The following is a 21174-nucleotide window of genomic DNA, read 5'->3' on the forward strand; positions in this document are numbered from 1 at the left end:
GCACTGGTGAAGTGGGAGGATGAATGCAGGTGAACATTTCCAGTTGCCAGCAGGCCTGGCATCCTGATTGCCACAAAAGATTAGGGCTTCCGGCTCGTGCCCTAAAAGGATGGCTTGAGCTTTCCAAAGCTGCCCCTATTCTTTCTCCTCCAGCAAGAAAGCTTCCAGTTAGGAAGCAATTTACGGATAATCCAGGTGGCCTCTTTCCACCCTAAGCTTCCTTCTTCTGAGCTGAGAAAACTGAACTCCCAAAGGCGCTCCAGGAAACCCCATACAAGTGACAAAGAGCTAGTTAGTGGCAGAACTGGGAACTAGCGATTTCCCTGTTTATCTGACCTTTCCGGTGATGCCTCCTGGTCCCTGGAATGCCCCTTCTCCAAGTCTTCCTCCTGCAGGGACACCTGCTGATTGTTCAGAGCTCAGCCCACACAGCATCCCTTTCAGCAAAGTGGCCTGCTCCCCTCCCGCAGGGCTTTGCTCCCTCCCGCCGCACGTGTCCTGTGTGCCACCTCCGGGTTTATCATGCTGCTTTGGGATTTTGGAGATTTTTGGAGTTTGTCTCCCCTAACAGGTCTGTGAGTTTCCTGTGAGCAAGGACCAGGAACAATCCAGTCAGAGAACAGTTTGGGGAACCAATTGGGGAAGAAGGTAAAATAAAACTGGTGGGATCCAGAACCTGGGTCTGCCTCCTAGTGACAAGCCCGATTGCCTCATTCATGGCTTGTTCAATTCCAGCACCAGGGATAAAATCCTAGGCAAACATCAGGGCTCAATAAATATTTGAGGAATTATATTGTGTTGAGTTGAGGCTGATCTAACACAACCTGGATCTTGTGACTGTCAGGTGCTTTCAACCACTTATCTCTTCAATCGGATTGCTCTATTTTTCTCATATCAAATTAATGAGGCAGGCTAATGTTTCTGATGAGAAACTGAGGCCAGAAACAGATGAGAAACAAGCTCAGATTAAGGACCTTGTCTGCGGTCATTCATGCTTTTTTTTCTTTTTCCATCTAATTTCTTCCTTCCTTTGTTTCTTGCTGTCGCCACCCTCTTTCTCCCTCTCCCTTCCTTCCTCCATCCATTCACTCGGTACAGGATAATTCACTGTCTATTGTGTGTTCGAAACTGTGTGGCTTGTTAGAGCACTTGACACCCAGATTATTATTCCTTAAAGCACCTTGGTCTACCATTACGAATTTTACACTCTGCTTGCTTTGGAATAAGCCACATGGTTGCTAGATCCTTATAGGTAAGGAGAATGGATATTTTGACCTGGGTTAGTAATAAGTGCTGTATTTCTTAACTGATCTCCAGTGCAAGGATACTCTGAAAAGCTCATGGAAAATGGAATTTTAAAAGTTTATTTTGGGTGCAAAAAAAAAATTTGAAATACACACATAGGGTTTTGTTTTTTTTTTTCATTTTCCAAACATTTTTTTAAAACTACTATATAAACTTTTTTAAAATGAGACTAGGGAGCAGTAGATATTCTTGCTAAAGCCAAATTTTCTGACACAGCATCCCTGAAGGGTTTCAGATAGGATCATATCCTTGTGGTTTGTCAGGCCAGTGTAACAGACTCATGGCCGAGGGGGCCTCCCTAAAGCAGACCACAGCTGCATTAGGTCCTGCAGCAGTTGCCGCTCATTTCCAATTAGACCTCAGTGAAACTGGCCGTCATGGCCCCAAGGCCCTTTGTGACTTGCATACATGTGTCTTGTTTCCCAGTGGGTGACCACCACCGAAAGCAACACTGCACTGCTATGGCTTCCCTGTTTGTAGCGGCAACAGAAATATGGCTGTGAATATGATCTCTATCTAGAGTGTTTTCCAAAACCATTAGTTTCCCATGGATCAACGTTCAATGGAAGAGGAAGGAAGATACAGGGAAATGAAGTTGAAGTTATATACTGCAGGTGCTCATTAATTTAAACTCATAACCATGGGCCAGATCCACAGTGGAAGGCCCAGATTCCACAATCACACTGGGACAAAGTGCCTCATGGATCTGCTTGTTTCATGAAGTCCATCATCATTTGTAGTCAAAGCTTTAAGATTGTTAAGTCAAGCAATTATTCATTGATACTATTAATGTTTGCTAAATACTCTATGTAGTGGGTAGAAGTCTCATTAAATGCTTCACGCACACTTTATCTACCCAAACAACCTTATAAAGGTAAGGATTCAGAAACAGGGTCACCAAAGGAAAAGAACTTGTCTGAAGTCATGAACAGAAAGAGCAGAGATGAGACTTAAGCCCAGATCAACCTGGCTCATGTCCTGGGTGTTTGGAACCACTTCCCTAGAGTTCCTCCGTCAAAGCCGTTTCTCCTGGGCCTGGCTCCTCTCTAGGTGGCTCAATAAAAGAGAAACAGGTACTTGTTCCAAGGTCTTGATTTGAAGCTTACATACTTTATTGACTATACCAGAAGCTAGCATATTGAAGCATGGGATTGTAATAAGCAGGAAATCTCTAGTTACTCATTGCAGTGTTATGCCTTTTGTAAACACAATCTTTGTCCTCCCAGAACGTCTACAAGGCATCTTCAAAAAATTCCTAGGAAATGAGTATCACGATTAAACTGTGTGTGGATTCCAATTTTTTCATCAGAATAAGCTTGTCTTTTAGTTCCATTTCCCATGAACTTTTTGAAGTGCCCTTATATTCATTTTCTTTATGCATTCCATAGGTAGTTCTCAAAAAAGGATTCAGGGTGATTTACGTAACAAAAATCTAAAAACCTACTGCAGCAGAACATGAAGATGGAAAAGATATGCAATGAGTTAAATAAAGAATCTAAATAAGGGACATGTCAGTACCCGTGACCCTGGAATGGGAAGAGCAACGTGTGAAGGCTGTTAGTCTCCAGTGAGCGGCTGGTGCTGGAGCCCCGTTACTTCCAAATCCAGCATCCCATCAAGTGCCTAGTTCAAGGCCTGGCTACTGCATGCTTCCAATCCAGCTTCACACTGGAAGGCAGCATTTGGTGGCCCAAGTCACTGGGTTCCTGCCACCCTTGTGGGACACCTGGATGGAGTTCTTGGCTCCTGGTTTCATCCTGGCTCATCCAAAGCTACTGTAGGCATTTGAGGAGTGAACCAGTGGATGGAAGATCTCTGTCTCTCCCTGTCACTCTGCCTTTCACATAAATAAAAAATCATCTTTTTAAAAAGAGCCTCTGATAGGAAGCTTGTGACAGTGCGGTTCATGCGAGAACTGGTCGGAGTGTGCAGGGCCATGGCAATGGTCGTATTCCCTAACACAACAAAATAGAGGCATGAAAAATCAGCAGCAAGAGTGTAGCAACATAAAAACATATTGCTGAAGGAACATTCAGTGAAATCAGCAAAATACAAAACTATACATCCCAGGGACAGCACTGAGGCATAGCGGGTAAAGCTGCACCCTGCAGTGCTGGCATCCCATATGGTCGCTGGTTCGAGTCCCGACTACTCCTCTTCTGATCCAGCTCTCTGCTATGGCTTGGGAAAGCAGTAGAAGATGGCCCAGGTCCTTGAGCCCCTGTACCCACATGGGAGACCTATAAGAAAGAAGCTCCTGGCTCCTGGCTTCGGATTGCCTCAGCTCCAGTGTTGAAGCCGTTTGGGGAGTGAACCAACAGATGGAAGACCTTTCTCTCTCTGCCTCTGCCTCTGTGTAGCTCAGCCTTTCAAATAAACAAATCTTGGGGCTGGCACTGTGGTGCAGTGGTTTAATGTCCCAGGCTGCAGTGCTGGCATCCCATAAGGGTGCCAATTGAGTCCCAGCTTTTCCACTTCTCACCCAGCTCTCTGCTATGGCCTGGGAAAGCATCAGAAGATGGCCCAAGTCCTTGGGCCCCTGCATCCATGTGGGAGACCCAGAAAAAGCTCCTGGCTCCTGGCTCCTGACTTTGGATCAGCACAGCTCTGGCCATTGCAGTCATTTGGGGAGTAAACCAGCGGATAGAAAACCTTTCTCTCTCTCTAGCTCTAACTCTCTCTGTAACTCTTTCAAATAAATAAATCTTTAAATTTTTTTTTAAATCTTAAAAAAAAAACTATACATCCCTTAAAATCACAATTGGACAGGGGCCAGCACTGTGGTGTAGAGGGTAAAGCCGCTGCCTGCAGTGCTGGCATCCCATATGGGCGCCGGATTGAAATCCAGCTGCTCCACTTCCAATCCAGCTCTCTGCTATGGCCGGGGAAAGCAGTAGAGGATGGCCCAAGTCCTTGAGCCCCTGCGCCCACATGGGAGACCCAGAAAAAGCACCTGGATCCTGGCTTCGGTTCAGCACAGTTCCAGCCATTGTGGCCAATTGGGGAGTGAACCAGCAGATGGAAGACCTCTCTCTCTCTCTCTGCCTCTCCTCCTCTCTCTGTGTAACTCTGACTTTCAAATAAATAAATAAATAAATAAATCTTTTTAAAAAAATCACAATGGGATAAAGACAGGATTGGCTAAGGCCTGGGCCTGGAAGGGAATAGAAAGCTTTAAGTGACGTATTGGAGAGTTGGCTGAGCAATTTTTCTCACTTATTATTTCCTTTTGTGGCTACTGAAGCTTTTATTTATATTCTGGTTCACGGAAAGTTTGAGCAAGCCTACAGAAATATATGTAATTTGATCAGACAAAAACAAAAACAAAAAAAGAAGCAGGTGGAGTGATTTGGCCAAAAGAAAAATAAAGGTACGGCAGATATGAGAACAGCAGAAATGAGGCTGGAATGGGAAAACACGTGGTGAAGTCTAGTAACTGCACAGCACTATGGGAGGGGCCCAGGATATGGCACTAGAAGACTTGACTTTGAACTCTCATGTAGCAACTTTTTTCCTGTGTCCTTGAGGAAGCCACCGAACCTCCAAAATGTCTTGTTTTCATCTGTAGAATGGGAAGAATGACGATCCCTTTCTGAAGATAAATAAGAAGTTACACTTTGAATCACTTCCCAAATGGCTGAAGCAGCCAGGACTGGGCCAGGTTGAAGCCAGGAGCCAGGAACTGCAGCCACATCTACCACATGGGTAAGGCACCCCAGGCTTAGGCTTGGCTTTCCCAAATACATCAGCAGGAAGTCTAGATAGTTATCTGAAAAGATAAACAAATGACTGCAAGAATCTTACCACTCCTCCTCAGCAAGAAAAAAAAATATTTGATCTGGTTAACTTTGACTTTCATTTGAATCTTGATAAATTTTAACTCTAATAATATTCTATTGTCTGCAATTCTTTAAAGTTCTTTTTGTAAAAAAAAAAAATGTATTCATTCATTTGAAAGTCAGAGTTACACAGAGAGAGGAGAGGCAGAGAGAGAGAGATCTTTCATCCGTTGGTTCACTCCCCAAATGGCTGTAACAGTCAGCTCCAGGCTAGGCCAAAGCCAGGAGCCAGGAGCTTCTTCCAGGTCTCCCATGTGGGTGCAGGGGCCCAAGCACTTGGGCCATCCTCTGCTACTTTTCCCAGGCTGTTAGCAGGGAGCTAAATTGGAAGTGGAACAGCCCAGGACATGAACTGACGCCTACAGGGGATTCCGGCATCGCAGGTGGCAACTTTATCCAATATGCCACAATGCCAGACTCAAAGTTCCTTCAATGTGGACAAGGAACCAGTTTTTTTTTTTTTTTTTTTGAAGTTTCATAAGCTTTTCATAAGCAATTTTTCAAAATCTTTGTAATGTAAATGTAGGCAGCATGCTTTAGCAAACTAAGCAATTTTGAAAGTAAAGTGTGGAAAGCTTTATCTAAAAAATTATTTCAGTAATGAATACCAAAACACACTACATCCTGGTATGTGGCTTGCACTTTCTATAGCCTGTCTCTAATCCTCACAAGATGGAGGCAACGCTCAGACATATGGTTACACATATTTAACAGATAATCATGGCTTTATTTACTTGGCCATGATCATACATGCAGAACATGGCAGAGCCAGGTTTATGAACACAAATTTGACAGATTCCAAAATTTACCATGCCGCCTGTATTTTAAAGGAAGATCACAAATGTGAGCCTGGGAAGTTGTGAGAGCGTTCAGGAGGAAGTGCTGCTTTAACATAGTCCCAGAAGATGAACAGGAGTGCAGAAGGCAGATGAGGTGAGGGGGACATATGTGAAGGCATGCATATGAGGACACACAATGCTTTCAGGGAACAAGGGAAAGATCTCTTGCACTTCGTGGTTTTCTTACACACACAGTGTCATAGAGAGGGAAAAACAGACAGAGAGATATTGCATCTACCGGTTCACTCCCCAAATGGCCACAAAGGCCAGGGCTGGGCCAAGCCCAAGCCAGGAGTCTGGAACCCCATCCAGGTCTCCCACATGGGTGGCAGGAATCCAACGACTTGGGCCATCTTTGCTGGTTCCCAGGCAGCAGGGAGCTGGAGTGGAAGCAGAACAGCTGGGACTGGATTCTGACTCTGATATGGGATGCAAGCAGCAGCTTAACTCGCTATGCCACAACTCCAGCTCCAGGATGGAACTGTTGCTGCTTCATTCAAGTTATGCACACTGCTATCAATATTATTTGAATTTCATTAAGTCAAATAAACCATCTTGTAGTGCTTCAACCATGCAGGCACATTTGTGTTATAAAAGTGATTTATCATGGTAACTTTATATTAAACCGAGTACTTGATATGGCTTGTTAAACTGGTGAACAGCGGTTAATGTGTAACTGCTTATGCCTCTCTCACGGCATATCCAGAAAACAAATTGTTTCAGCCTTGATCCCCAACTGCTTGATCCTAGCTGGTCACAGATGCTTTAAACTTACCTCCTCCCTAGGAACAGCAACCCACGTTTCAGAGTTCCATCTTCTCTCCCATCAGTGTCACTACAATGTTGGTCACTACAATTTCCATTCTTGGGAAATACCTGTTTGTTTTTCTCTCTGTGAGATCTACTCCACTCACATTATCTTCAATTCCTCATTTTTTAAAAGACTTTATGTAACTTTTATATATGGAAAAAAGTATAATAAGCACCTGTGTGCCCACCAACTGACTTGAGAAATGTTATTTTCAATACAGTTGGAGGGGCTGGTGCTGTGGCAAAGCAGATAGGGCCGCCGCCTGCAGTGCCGGCATTCCATATGGGCACTGGTTTGAGTCCCGGCTGCTCCACTTTCAATCCAGATCTCTGCTGTAGCCTAGGAAAGCAGCAGAAGACGGCCCAAATGCTTGGGCTCCTGCACCCGTGTGGGAGACCTGGAGAAGCCTCGTGGCTTCTGGCTTCAGATCAGCCCAGCTCCAGCAGCTGCAGCCATTTGGAGAGTGAACCAGTAGATGGAAGATCTCTCTCTCTCTCTCTGCCTCCCTGTAGCTCCTTCAAATGAATAAATAGTCTTTAAGAAAAAAATTAATATAGTTGGAGCCTCCCACCCTATAACCTTTCTTGGCCTTTCTTTTCTGTTTCCCAGAAATAGTACTTTCCTGAATGTTGTACTTTTTTTGTTTTTTAAATAATAATTTTACTACCTATGTATATATCCCTAAAAAGTGTTTATTTTTATGTTTTTGAACTTTTTAAAAATGAAATTAAGCTGTGAATATTCTACAATTTGCTTCTATTCCTTCTATATTCCTTTAAGATTTTTTATATATACATATATAAATCTAGTTCATTTGCATGACCTACATTAATAAAAAATATTATTTTCCTGCTGGTGGATATTTAGATTATTTCCAGCTTTCCAGGGATCATCATGTGTGTATCTGTCTTCCTAGTCACCTGCACGGAAGTTCTCTAGGATACCTCCCTAGTAACAGAACAGCTGGTGAGAGGATAGTTACATCCTCAATTCTAATGCAAAACACTTTCCTATTGCATCATGCCCTCAACTATATTATTATTATCATCATCATCAAATGCTGATGGACTCAGTGTCGCCTCCGAGTCCCACAGTGAATTCTGACCTGTACTGAAGCGGTACAGGGGGTCGGGGAGGGGATTAGGTCATACCGGGGGTGGAGTCCTCAGGAATGGGCCTGGAGCCTTGCTCAGAGTCCCCAGAGAGTTCTTTACGCCTTTCTGCCACATCGGGATAGAGCAGTAAGTGAGCCCTCACAAACACTGAACCTGCCAGCGCTTTGACTATGGACTCGCCAGCCTCTGGAACCGTGAAAAACACACGGGTGCCGGTCAAGCCACCCCTCCATGGTATTTTTGTTGTGCTAGTCTGAATGGCCGAGGATACAGATTTTTAAATGTCACCAATATGGTGAGTGTCCTGTGAGATGAGTTGTGGCCCCCTAAAATTCAGAGGTTGAAGTGCTAATGTACAATATCTAACAATGTGACTGTACTGGAGGTGTGGTCCTAGAAGAGGTAATGGAGATTAAACGAAGTCACCCGGGCAGGCTCTAATCCCATAGGACTGATGTCCTTATGGAAGCCCTGTGAAGACGAGGGGAGGACAGAGGCTTTCAGAAGAAAACAACCCTGCCCCCCCTCCCCGATCCTGAATTCCCAGCCCATAGTACTGTGTGTAAGTTAATCTCTGCTGTTTAAGTCACCCACTGTGTGATATTTGTTATGGCAGCACTAGAAAACTGATACAGTAAATAAAAATGGTGAGTCATCTGAGTTCAATTTTTTTAAGTTTAAAGGGAAGATTAATATTAGAGTCAAAGACCTCCAGCCACAGTGGCCTGGAGGGAGGTGCCGAAGGAGGCAAGCCCTAAAAGGGCTGGTGGTAGTGTGCTTTTTCCTAGTTTAATTCACATTCCTTTTTGTTCTTAAAAGATTTATTTATTTATATTTGAAAGTCAGAGTTATATAGAGAGGGAAGGAGAGGCAGAGAGGTCTTCCATTCACTGGTTCACCCCCAAATTGGCCGCAACAGCTGGAGCTGCGCCGATTCAAAGCCAGGAGCAGGAGCTTCCTCCTGGTCTTCCCATGCGGGTGCAGGGGCCCAAAGACTTGGGCCATCCTCTACTGCTTTCCCAGGCCATAGCAGAGAGCTGGATTGGAAATGGAGCAACCAGGTCTTGAACTGGCACCCATATGGGATGCTGGCACTACAGGCAGTGGCTTTACCCACTACACCACAGCGCAGATCTCTACATTTCTTATTAACAACTAAAATTCAGAAAATCTGCAAATAAAGCCACTGAGATATCATCGATACAAATTGTTTAAAAGTCATCTCTTTTTAAATTTCCATTGTGTTGTTTCCTTTTCTGATATACATATTGGATGCTGCTATGTGGCCTATTCATTTATTTAAGGGGTGGAAAGAGGGAGAGGAAGAACAAAAGTTCCAACTGCTAGTTTACTCCCCAAATGCCCAGGAACTCAACCCAGGTCTCCCACATAAGTGGCAGGCACTGCTGGAGCCATTACCTTTTCCCTCCCAGGGTGCACAGCAACAGGAAAGCTGGAAAGGGGAGCAGAGTCAGGACTGCAAGCCAAGCATTCTGATATGTGTTGTGGGTGTTTCATCCGGGGACAGCCAGGCCAAACGCTCACCCTGCTCATCTACTTTTAGTAATAGTGATAGTTGGGGCCAGCACCATGGCTCACTTAGTTAATCCTCTGCCTGCAGCACCGGCATCCCATATGGGCGCCGGGTTCTAGTCCCAGCTGCTCCTCTTCCAGTCTAGCTCTCTGCTGTGGCCTGGGAGGGCAGTGGAGGATGGCCCAAGTGCTTGGGCACCTGCACCTGCATGGGAGACCAGGAAGAAGCGCCTGGCTCCTGGCTTTGGATCAGTGCAGCGCTGGCCGTGGCGGCCATTTGGGGAGTGAACCAACGGAAGGCCAACCTTTCTCTCTCTCTCTCTCTCTCTCACTGACTGTAACTCTACCTGTCAAATTAAAAAAAAAAAAGTAATAGTGATACTTAAGGTGATAGTAGTCTTCTGTTGCTATTCTTATTATTATATCAAGATACAATTCTAAGACACAGATGGAGACTTACAAAGGAACTAAAGGAAGAATGACAACTAACCTGAACAGGCAGCTATTCTAGAAGGGGCCCTTTACTGAAGATGTCTCCTCTCTCATCAACCCTGCAAGGTTATAATTATCCAACTTTAAAAGGTAAATTCTGGATGAAAGTTTAAGTTACTTGGCCTGTAACTTCAGAACTAGGATCTGAACACTATTATCAAATGCAAAAGCCTGAAATCTAATTGTTAACTTCGCCTTTCAGAAGCTACCTGCCACTCAAACAAACCTCGGATCCACTCGCAAAGCCCGCCCTGCTCACCTTACTAGTTTTTGCTTTTGTTTTTGTTTTTTATTTTTGACAGGCAGAGTGGACAGTGAGAGAGACAGAGAGAAAGGTCTTCCTTTTCCGTTGGTTCACCCTCCAATGGCCGCCGCGGCCAGTGCACTGCGCTGACCTGAAGCCAGGAGCCAGGTGCTTCTCCTGGTCTCCCATGGGGTGCAGGGCCCAAGCACTTGGGCCATCCTCCACTGTACTCCCGGGCCATAGCAGAGAGCTGGCCTGGAAGGGGGGCAACTGGGACAGACTCCGGCGCCCCGACCGGGACTAGAACCCAGTGTGTCGGCACTGCAGACGGAGGATTAGCCTGCTGAGCCACGGCGCCGGCCACCTTACTAGTTTTGATGAGTCACTGTAGAGCTTCCTCTGAGCTGCTTGCTGACTTTACACAACGGTTTACTCCATGGGAGTCCAGAGCTGGAGGACCTACACTAGGCTGCACCTCAGGTAGCCAGGGCTCCAGCTCTGACCCTACCACTTACTCTCTGGCCTCTGGGCAAGTCATTCAATCTTCCTGGACCTTGGTTTCCCCTTTCCTGGCCTCTGGTCGTGGGGGGGGGGGGGGACAGGGAGAGGTCGCCCACAATCCTTGGCCTCCCTTGCCTTGCAGCTACAGTGTTTTGCTCTCCTCTCTGGCATCTGCAGCTGTGTGTCTCTCTCCTCTTTATTTATTTGAGAGGTAGGGTTACAGACAGGGAGAGGCAGAGCAGAGAAAGGTGTTCCACCTGCTGGTTCACTCCCCAAATGGCCTCAATGGCCGGAGCTGGGCCAATCCGAAGCCAGGAGCCAGGAGCTTCCTCTGGATCTGACATGTGGGTCCAGGGGCCCATGCAGTTGGGCCATCTTCTGCCTGCTTTCCCAGGCCATGAGGAGAGCTGGGTCAGAAGAAGAGCAGCCAGGAGTCAAACCAGTGCCCACGTGGGATGCCAGGCGCTGCGGTGGAGATCATCAACACCCATCCCTCTTTCCTCTTCGTATAAGTACACAGGTCATATTGGATTACAGGCCCACTCTACTCCAGTCTGATCTCATCTTAATGAATGGCTCCTGGAAAGACTTTGCAAATAAGGTCACCTACTGAGGCACCATGGATTGACAGCTCAATGTATCTTTGCTGAGGGGTGGGGAAGCAGACACAACTTATCCCACAATAATGGCTTAGTTCTGTCTTCTCTGATCCATCCATCTCAGCCATGGTTTGCCAACCCAATTAAATATAGGTGAAACATTAAAACTTAAGCCAATGGGTCGGCGCCTCGGCTCAATAGGCTAATCCTCTGCCTGTGGCGCCGGCACCCTGGGTTCTAGTCCCGGCTAGGGCGTCAGAGTCTGTCCCGGTTGCTCCTCTTCCAGTCCAGCTCTCTGCTGTGGCCTGGGAGTGCAGTGGAGGATGGCCCAGGTTCTTGGGCCCTGCACCAGCATGGGAGACCAGGAGGAAGCACCCGGCTTCTGGCTTCGGATCAGCGCAGCGCACCCGCAATGCGCGGGCCGTAGCAGTCACTTAGGGGGTGAACCAACGGCAAAAGGAAGACCTTTCTCTCTCTCTCTCTCTCTCACTGTCTAACTCTGCCAGTCAAAAAAAAAAAAAAAACCTTAAGCCAAGAAGAAAAGACAGGAATCCTTGCTTAATTTGAATCATTTCTCCCCAGGACAGAAACCAGAGGTTCCTTCTGTATCTCAGCTCCCAAGAGGAAGACTAGTACAACAATATTACAATTGACTCTCCTGGAGCCAGCCCAGCTAGGGCTCACAGGCTTTACTGAGGCTGCTCCAGATCGGCTGACACTCAACAGTCACTGCTTAATGGGTGGAATCCCCTCCGTGTAAGTAAGGAAACTACTGAATAAGGACACGGATTTCAAGGGAGGAAATAAGTCGTAAAAATACTTTTTTTGGTAGATTCTAGAATGATCCTATTGTGCTGCTGCTGAGTCTGGGGAGGTCCTGAGAGGCACAGTAACCGATTCAGGGTTCAACAGTGGTAAAAGTCAGGAGCTGGAAATAAGGTTACATGTGTCTGTCACTGTGGTAGCAGCCAAGAAGTCCACAGGGGCTGCAAAGGGGTGGCAGTGGTGTCACTGTGTAGAAATACAGAGATAGCATGGGACAGCAGGCTGGGAAGGCACTTGCTCCCAGTGTGATTTGGGGACTTCTTACAGGAGAAGAGGGGTGAGGTAAGGAAGCCCCCCATTGTAACCTCACTACTTAGTGATAGGTCACAAGAGATCCTATAACCCTGGTAACCAGATAGGAACATTCTAGAGAGAGGCCCCTGCCCAGCTCATTTGGCCAGACACTTGACAGAACAAGATGTTCTCTTGCTGCGTCCTCACTTCCCGAGGCCATGGGCCGAGGAAACCATGGGGTGAGGGTTTTCAGCAACAAATCCGACGCTGGTTCTCACGTCACTCCCAGTACCTCTGGCCATTTAGCAGGAAGTACCCACAGGTAACCCAGCACCACCGAGAGCTGTCTAGGCCAGGTTTTCATGGCGAAAGTACCTGGGCTGCCCCAAAACCCCTTTAGTGGGGTGGTGGGGATGGGGGGGAATAGGCAGGTGAGAGGAGGGCTTATCATGGGCAGAAGGTGGTTGGGCCAGGAGGCTGTAACCTGGTGGTCCTGGCACGTTCACACCTCAGCTCGTGGCTGGCAGGGTGGGAGGGAATCATCTGGGGCACCCACACCTGCTCAGCTGTTATTCCACACCCCACCCCCACCCCACCCCACCCCGCATGCTGTCATGCGCCTTCCTCCAGGTGGTTTTCTGTGATGTAAGGGTCCCTGTGGCCAGGGGAGGAGAAGTCACAAGGGGCAGAAGCAGAAGGAAAGGGAGCAGGCAGGGCCCTGACGATTGCTGAACACCTGCGGGGCATTGTCTTTCCAGAGCTGCAGTTACCGCAAAGGCCAGGTGCTGCTCAACAAGGTCCTGTATTCCATCTCCTTCATGGAGAGACAGGCGGCCAACAGATGCTGCTGCTGGCTGATGGTGAGTATGGGGGAGCGGAGGGGTGCCACATCCAGGGCCCAGACGCCACCCCACATGCTTGCTTCTCGGGGCCTTGCAGATGGGGGTGGGATGGGCAGAGTACTGCTCCCAGCCACCTCCTCCCTCAATGCCACCCCTCAGCCCAGGCCCTGCCATGGCCACGTGCAGCATCCTTGCCCAGATGTTTCTGTGTAGTTCGGAAACCTAATTTTCTTCCATTTCACTTCACTTTGCTGCAACGGTTGTGCCTTTTGTTATTTTTCCATGTTTTCACCCATGTGTCCTGATGTCTCCATGGCCGGGGACCTGACCATCCTTCCTCCCCCTGTCAAGTCTCACCTGTCCTCATGAGCATGAGGCTGTTTGTCTAAAAAGGACAGGTGGCTCCTTTTATCAAGTTCCTACCTCTGTATCTTTCTGTGCCCATGAGCACCTTCGTAGGGTCCCTCCACATCAGGACCTGGGGTCTCAATGGGCAGGACGGTGTTCCAGAAGGAGGGCAGCTACCATAGCAACACAGCCTTTCCTTGCTGGAGCCTGCAGCCAAAGCCTATGTGTCCCAATACACTGATCCTCCTACCCCAAGATAAACCTGCTGGCCAGTGTCTGAATTGGACTGTTTGCTCAGGGCTCAGTGAATTAAGCCTCTTCAAACAGGGACGAACTTCATGAGTGAGCTGGCCAACCCACAGATACTGACACTTGTAAATTTTCCCTTTGAACACTGAGAACCGCTTTGCTGCTTGCAACTCGGGACAAGAGTCACTGATGGCACTGGCATTGGTCTGAGCTCCAGCTCCTGCCCTCCTGGTAGCTGCTGGTGCTGTACTGTGTGTCCCCTCCTCTCTCCTACCCTAGGTTAAAATATGGTCTAATCGGATTGTGTATGACGCCCACGTTGGGTGGAGGATTCAGGGGGGCACATTGCTGAAGCTCGTGGACAGCCTGGTGCCTGCCTTCCTGGGCTGGGAGCCCGCATACGTTCCCAATTTCCTGAGAACCTACAGAGCCTTTGCCACCACCCAGCAGGTGCTGGACGCGCTGTTTGCAAGGTGAGACTCCCACATCTCCAGGCAACTGTCACTTGGCCACCCCTAGCTGTGAGTCTTGGCAAGGTCACCCCACCTTGTTTAAGCCTCAGTTGGAGCCTCTGAACACTGGAGTGTTAAGACAAAACTCATAGGGTTACACAGTGGCAGAATGGGATCCTCCATGGAGAGTGCTTACCTGGTGCTGGGCCCACGGGAAGGTCGCCTGTAGGGGCTACTATTCTCATTATTTCTCCCTCCCCGAAGAGGAACTTCTTGCTTTTCCCCTTTATGATTCTCCGAAATGGAGCTGAACAGGTTAGCTGTTCAGAGGAACAGGGAGAACAGGGAGTAGGACTTCTTACAACTGCTGCTTCACTACTCAATTTCCCTGAAGGGAAACGGCTAGGAGAGACTGTAGCCAGAACCTAGAACTCAATACAGACCTCCCACATGGGTGGAAAGGGACCCCAGTGCTGAGCCATCCCCTGTCCCCAAGGGCGTGCATTCACAGTGCACTGGATTGAAACAGGAACGACTGAAACTGGACTCCAACCCAGCGAGCTGGCTATGGGATGTGGGCATTTCAAGTGGTGACATAACCACTGCACTGAATGCCTGTTTCCTTACTTCTAGAGGAGGATCCAGATTCCATCCATGTGTTTTTTGGTTGATCCAGACCAGGAATATGTGGGGCGGGCAGGGAGACCCCAGACCCACTCAGTTGCCTTGGAAAAAGCTGGTTGGAGTTTACTCCTTCCAAGTCACACGATTTGCAGGACCTTTCTAGGCAGTGACCTTGATCCAAAGCACAGAGCAGGCCCCAGTCCCTGCTGGGCTTGGCGGGACTCGGACAGGCTCACTAGACAGGGGGTACCCACCATGGGGCAGATGTGACACCTTCCTGGCCTTCTCTAGGTACCCCTGGTTCGCTCCTATTACTGATTGTGTACTCCAGGACACAGTGAAATAGTGAGTGGGTATGGGGCAGGTGGGGGGACCCAGTGTTTTATGAAATTGGGCTGGAGCGTGGTGGTCTGTGGGTTGGATGCAGCTGGAAGCAGCCTTGATTCTAAATATTCTGTGATGCTGCTTACAGAGCTGAGGTTTGGGCGGTGCCCTGCAGGGATAAAGCAGCCAAAGAGCTGGGACTGGGGCCGCAGGCACTGTGGGGAGTGGAGTGGCAGCGGGAGGACAAAATAAAGCCCTGAGAGAACCCAGCACTACCACCTCTCATCCAAACCTGCTTACACCATGAGTCCATCCTGGGACCCAGAATGGGAGTGGGGGCATCCTGCTCACTAATACGGCTGCAGTCCCACAGTGAGGCATGACGGGTGCTTAGAGGTTGCAGTGGGTGCCCAGGGGTCAGGCCCCCTCTGGAGATGAACGGCACTGGGAGGAGCAGACCCATTCAATGTGCTGTCGGGACTCATATTGGAGGTTTGTTACACAGGCCCAGAGCCTGGGAAAGAGGCGGGACTCCCTTTGCTTCCTCCTTTTTCACTTCCTTATGTAGCACCTGCTGCGTTCAGGGAACCAAGCAGACAGCATCCCTCTCTGCCCTCGTGGAGCTGGCATTCCAGGGAGGACAGGGCACTCAGACACATACTGTGTATCAGGTTTCCCTGAAAAGGGAAAGGGGGTGAAACCTTGGTCAAGGGCTCCCTCTCATGCAGCCATTTGTCAGTCCTCCTTCAGTGACCAGGCCTCTTTCCTGGCTGATTGAGAGTGCCATGAGGTGGGTCAGAGCTATGGGCAGGCAGCGGCTTGAGGCACTGGAGCCCAGCCTGTGTCCTAGGAGAAAGGCATGAAAGGGCAAGGCCTCTCACTGGACTGCTCGCCTGCCTCCCTGTAGCGCTCTCTCCTCCATCCTGGCCACCTGGCTGGAGCAATACCCGGAAGATTTCAATCATCCCCCGCATTACACCAGTCTGTACATGCTGCTGGACTACACGCAGCTCAACCTGTGTGACTTCGAGCTGGACCAACAGGTACAACTTCTCCTGAGACACTTGCAGCAACAGGAGCCTGCGGAGGCAGAACTAGAGGGTGAGGAGGACCGGGATTGGTGCATGTGAGTACAAGGAGGTGTGAAGGGTCTACGTCGCACTCAGAAAAGCTTTCAGAATCAGGGGTGGGTCCAGGAGCAACAAGGGATTCAGATGGCCAAAAGACATTCGGGAAGTGGCATTTGGGTCAAAGCCTTGTCTGAGAGTCAGAGACAAGGTTTTGTCTGCGGAAGGCACATGAAGAGTCAGGCATGCCGCTGATACTTTCTCCTCCTGTGATGCCAGAGCCAGCTGAAGCTCCAGATCCACAAGAGCTTGTGCCACCTCCACCTCTATCGCCAGATGGAGCTCTACAGCCAGAACAGGCTCACAGACCACTTCCGGAAACCTCCAGGGAGCCCACACCAGCTCCCACTATGGCACTAGCTCCAGAGTGCTAGGAAGCGCCAACTGTTCCACCTGCAGAGCCAGCCGATCCAGATCCAGATCCAGAGTCACATTCAGCCTCAACCACAGTCTCTATTCTATTGGAAACTCAAGGGCAGGAAACGCCTGTTGCCACATTCCAAGAGCTTGACCTCTTTGTAGTTCCACAGCTGGCACCTGTTCCCCTCCTTACTAAGGAATTTGTTGTAATGTCATCTTTCTCCTTTACTTCCACATAAAAACTTACTATACTTCATCTTCTAAAATGCATAAATAAAATTTGATATTTTAACAAAAAAAAAATACTTTGCCTGTTCCATAATGAGGACACCTGAGGCTACGCGGAGAGGCTGTGGCAAGCACGTGGGCGAGTGGTACCAGAGGAAGATGGGCTTGCCTATAAGAAGACTGCAAGGGGCATCCTAAGGGCCTGTCCACTTCCCTGCCAACTTTTACTTAGACCTGAGACCTGGGTCTTGCTAAAGCCCAAATGGTGGGGAAAGAGCCATGGAGGATGGCTAATGCAAGACACTACTAGTTGGCTTCTTCAAGTGAGAGCCCCAAGGGGATGTTCCACTTTTAGCAACAACAGTGTTGCAAGTCTGTAACTATTATACTTAGCATTAAGTGTTATTTCACTTGTGCTGTCCCTGTAGGACATATCACACACACACACACACACATATACACACAAACTCTTGTCAGGCCATAAACTATATCCTAGTGCCTGTTACAGGCTGGATTCCCTGAGAAGAGATGCTGAGCTGGAGAAGGGCACGTAAGAAGGTGATTGGAAGGTGCTCTTGGAAGACGTGCCTATGAGGGAGTGAAAAGGAGAGAGCTGGGTGGCCCAGGGCAAGAAGGGGAGCTGCAGTACAGTCCCAGCACTGGCCACGAACAGTGCTGAAACTTGGTTAGGCCCAAATTGTCATCCTCAGCTGGGGGAAGAAGGGTAGGTCCCCCATTAACTAGCCATTGGATGTAAACTCCATTAGGGAAGGGGGACTTGAATTTGAATAACTTGAATCCAAGCCCTCCCAGGTGGGTTGTGGGTGTCTCAACAAGTTTCTTAAGCACCAGGCCAAACACTCACTCCCTCTTTCTCCTTTGTTTTCTAGGTCATCTTAATAAACATAAGTTACATCTGTAATAGGGAAAATACTATTTTTCCTCTAAAATAAGAGGGTTTTTTTTTTTTTTTTACAAATGCATATTGATTTATTTGAAAGAGACAGACAGATCTTTCACTTGTTGGTTCACTCCTCAAATGCCTGTAACAGCTGAGGCTGGGCCAGGCTGAAGGCAGGAGACCAGAACTCAGTCTAGGCCTCCTATGTAGGTGGCAGAGACCCGAGACCCTGGGCCATCACCTGCTGCCTCCCAAAGTGTCCATCAGCAGGAAGCTGGAATCAGGAGGGGAGCTGGGACACAGAACCAGGCATTCCGGTATGGGATATGGGCCTCCCAAGGGCGTCCTAACCGGTGCGCAAAACACCCACTGAGAAAAGCAGGTATTTCTCATGAAGAGAAAGCTTGTAGCTACATTAATCAAACAGTCACAGAAATCAGAAATCAGACTTTAGATGGGCTTGTCTGTTAATAGTGGCCCCTTCATAGCCTACAAGATTTAGGAAAGGGCAACTCTGAGTAAAAGAAGAAGGTTTAGACTTAGGTTCTTCAAAACAGCGGCCACTGGCTACATGTGACCCTAAGCACTTGAGACTTGGCTAGTTCAAAGGAAAATGTGCTATAACATACACACTAGATTTCAAAAACCAAGAAATGTCTGGGTGGGCATGTGGTGCAGCACGGTAAGCCACTGCTTGGGACATCAGCATCCCATATCAGAGTGCCTAGGATCAAATCCCCGCTTAGGATCCAGCTTCCTGGTAATGCATCCTGGGAAGCAACAGATGATGGCTCGTGTGCTCAGGACTCCCACACTCTGGCCACAGTCTGGCCCAGCCCTGGCTGCTGTGGGCATTTGGGGAGTGAATCAGAGGATGAGATATCTCTCTCTCTTTCTCTCTCTCTCTCTCTCTCCTCTTTCTCTGTGTGCAGCATTCTTCCTTTCACGTAAATGAAAATATTCAAAAATAAATTTAGAATTATAAAATATGTTCTCAATAATTTTAATATTACATCTTGAAATGACAATATTTTGGACATATTAAGTAAAATTAAATACAATAAAAGTAATTTCACTTGGGGGCCAGAGCTGTGGTGTAGTAGGTTAAGCTTCTGCCTGCTGCACTGACATCCCATATGGACACCAATTCGAGTACCAGCTGCTCTGCTTCCAATACAGCTCCCTGCTAATGGCCTGGGAAAGCATCAGAGCATGGCCCAAGTACTTGGGCCCCTGCCACCCACATGGGAGACCTGGAAGAACCTCCTGGCTCCTGGCTTTGGATCAGCCCAGCTCAGCCATTAGAGCCATCTGGGGAGTGAACCAATGGATGGAAGACCTCTCTCTGTCTCTCTCTTTCTCTGTAACTCTGCCTCTCAAATAATCTTTTAAAAAAATACAAAATAATTACACTTGGGTTTCTTTTTTTGTTTGTTTTTGTACAGTGTTGATACTTGGCAGGAAGCATAAGTTTTCTGAAATCCCTCCTAAAAACAGAAACAACTTGGAAAAGCATTTGTAACATAGGACATCTGCCAATCTTACAGGTTTACTGGGAGCTTCCATGAGAAAACCATTGAAAAGTGCAGCTTGCTGCCAAATGAATTCTCGGCCGGTGCCGTGGCTCAACAGGCTAATCCTCCACCTAGCGGCGCTGGCACACCGGGTTCTAGTCCCGGTCGGGGCGCTGGATTCTGTCCCGGTTGCCCCTCTTCCAGGCCAGCTCTCTGCTGTGGCCAGGGAGTGCAGTGGAGGATGGCCCAAGTGCTTGGGCCCTGCACCCCATGGGAGACCAGGAGAAGCACCTGGCTCCTGGCTTTAGATCAGCGCGGTGCGCCGGCCACAGTGCGCCAGCCGCGGCAACCATTGGAGGATGAACCAACGGCAAAAGGAAGACCTTTCTCTCTGTCTCTCTCTCACTGTCCACTCTGCCTGTCAATAAAAAGAAAAAAAATGAATTCTCGGCACTGCGAGGCAAAATGAAACCCTTACTACCTATGTGATGATGCACAGCGATCCGCGTAACTCAACTGTCAACTCCGGGCAAGTTAAGGAAACGATTGTGCTGTGGAAAGCCATTAATATCTTCCTCTGGGAGAAGCCCTCCAGCTTGTCCTGGGAGCTGTATAGCAACTGTCCCCTGACACCTACACATTGGAAACTGATTTGAGGTAAACAAGGCACTGGACAGAAGGACGGTGAGCCAGAGCCAAGGAAGACAACCCAGGACCTGGGAAGGTGTCTATGAGGAATGACTTAATGACACACACAGTTTGAAATTTATTTGTTTCCAGAATTTTAACAGAAGTCACTGTCCAAAATTAAGACACAATCGCTGGTTACCCTAGTCTCGGATTTTTTTTTTTTTTAAAGATTCTTAATTTTATTTATTTGAAAGGCAGAGTTAGAAAGACAGACAGAAAGGGAGAGAATCTTCCATTTGGTGGTTCATGGTTCACTCCCCAAATGGCCACAATATCCAGGGCTGGGCGAGGCCAAAGCCAGAAGCCAGAAACTCCATCCTGGTCTCCCAGGTGGGTGGCAGGCACCCAAGCACTTGGTCATTTTCTCAGGTGCATCAGCAGGGAGCTGGATTGGAAGTGGAGCAGCTGGGAGTCTATAGGTACTCACACAGGATGTCAGCGTTGCAACAGCAGTTTAACCTGCTGTACCACCACGCCACCACCCCTCCCCACCAACCTGAATGGTTTATTGGGAGAAAGGCAAACTGATTTATAAGGCACATAAATCAATCTAAACCTGGGTAAACTCTTTCTCCTACAAACCTAGATGCTAATGTGAGAATGAAAGGAAAGAAAGTTCGTATTTCTCAAAACAAATTTTTTGAAACTTCTGTCATTCTTTATTTGCTTCCCATCCTCCTTCTTTAGAACATTCTCAGCCTCTCAACTTGTTATGTTTTTATTCATGACGAGAATTTAAAAAAAAAACAGATTTTATTTGAAAGAATGACAGAGATAGATGGAAAGAGAGCTCTTCCATGCACAGGTTCACTCCCCAGATGGCAAAGCCAGGAGCTTGGAACTCCATCCGGGTCTCCCACATGGGTGGCAGGGGCCCAAGCACTTGGGCCATCTTCTGCTGCTTTCCCGGGCACATGGACAGGGAGTCAGATTGGCAGCACAGTGGCCAAGAGTCAAACCAGCACTGCAATATGAGATGCTGGGGTTGCAGGTGGGCACAACATTGACCACCACGAAGAGATTCACGAAGAATGTAAGTGCTATACAATTTGTTGTGCAGTTAAAAGCCTTGAAGAGGATTTCAGAGTCATCCCTCACCTGGCGTGGCTGGGCGAACACACAGTGGAGGGAGGACTCTGAAGTGGAAGAGTCCTCTTCGAGGACGTCAGACTGCGAGC

General features: G+C 48.2%; 1 protein-coding gene across 2 annotated transcripts; it reads left to right on the forward strand.

Annotated features, from left to right (window-relative positions):
• Positions 1-11941: 11941 nt before the first annotated feature.
• Positions 11942-16311, forward strand: LOC133769586 (ral guanine nucleotide dissociation stimulator-like). 2 transcript variants are annotated; one of them, XM_062204793.1, is made up of 5 exons: positions 11942-12034; positions 13096-13197; positions 14056-14249; positions 15144-15197; positions 16084-16311. In XM_062204793.1, the coding sequence occupies exons 2-5, from the start codon at positions 13156-13158 to the stop codon at positions 16304-16306; spliced, it is 513 nt and encodes a 170-aa protein (XP_062060777.1). In that variant the 5' UTR covers positions 11942-12034; positions 13096-13155; the 3' UTR covers positions 16307-16311. The 2 variants fall into 2 exon arrangements, with proteins under 2 accessions (XP_062060777.1, XP_062060778.1); XM_062204794.1 differs by lacking the exon at positions 15144-15197.
• Positions 16312-21174: the final 4863 nt, after the last annotated feature.

Source organism: Lepus europaeus, chromosome 11, assembly GCF_033115175.1.
Source record: "Lepus europaeus isolate LE1 chromosome 11, mLepTim1.pri, whole genome shotgun sequence".
Classification (NCBI taxonomy): Eukaryota; Metazoa; Chordata; class Mammalia; order Lagomorpha; family Leporidae; genus Lepus; species Lepus europaeus.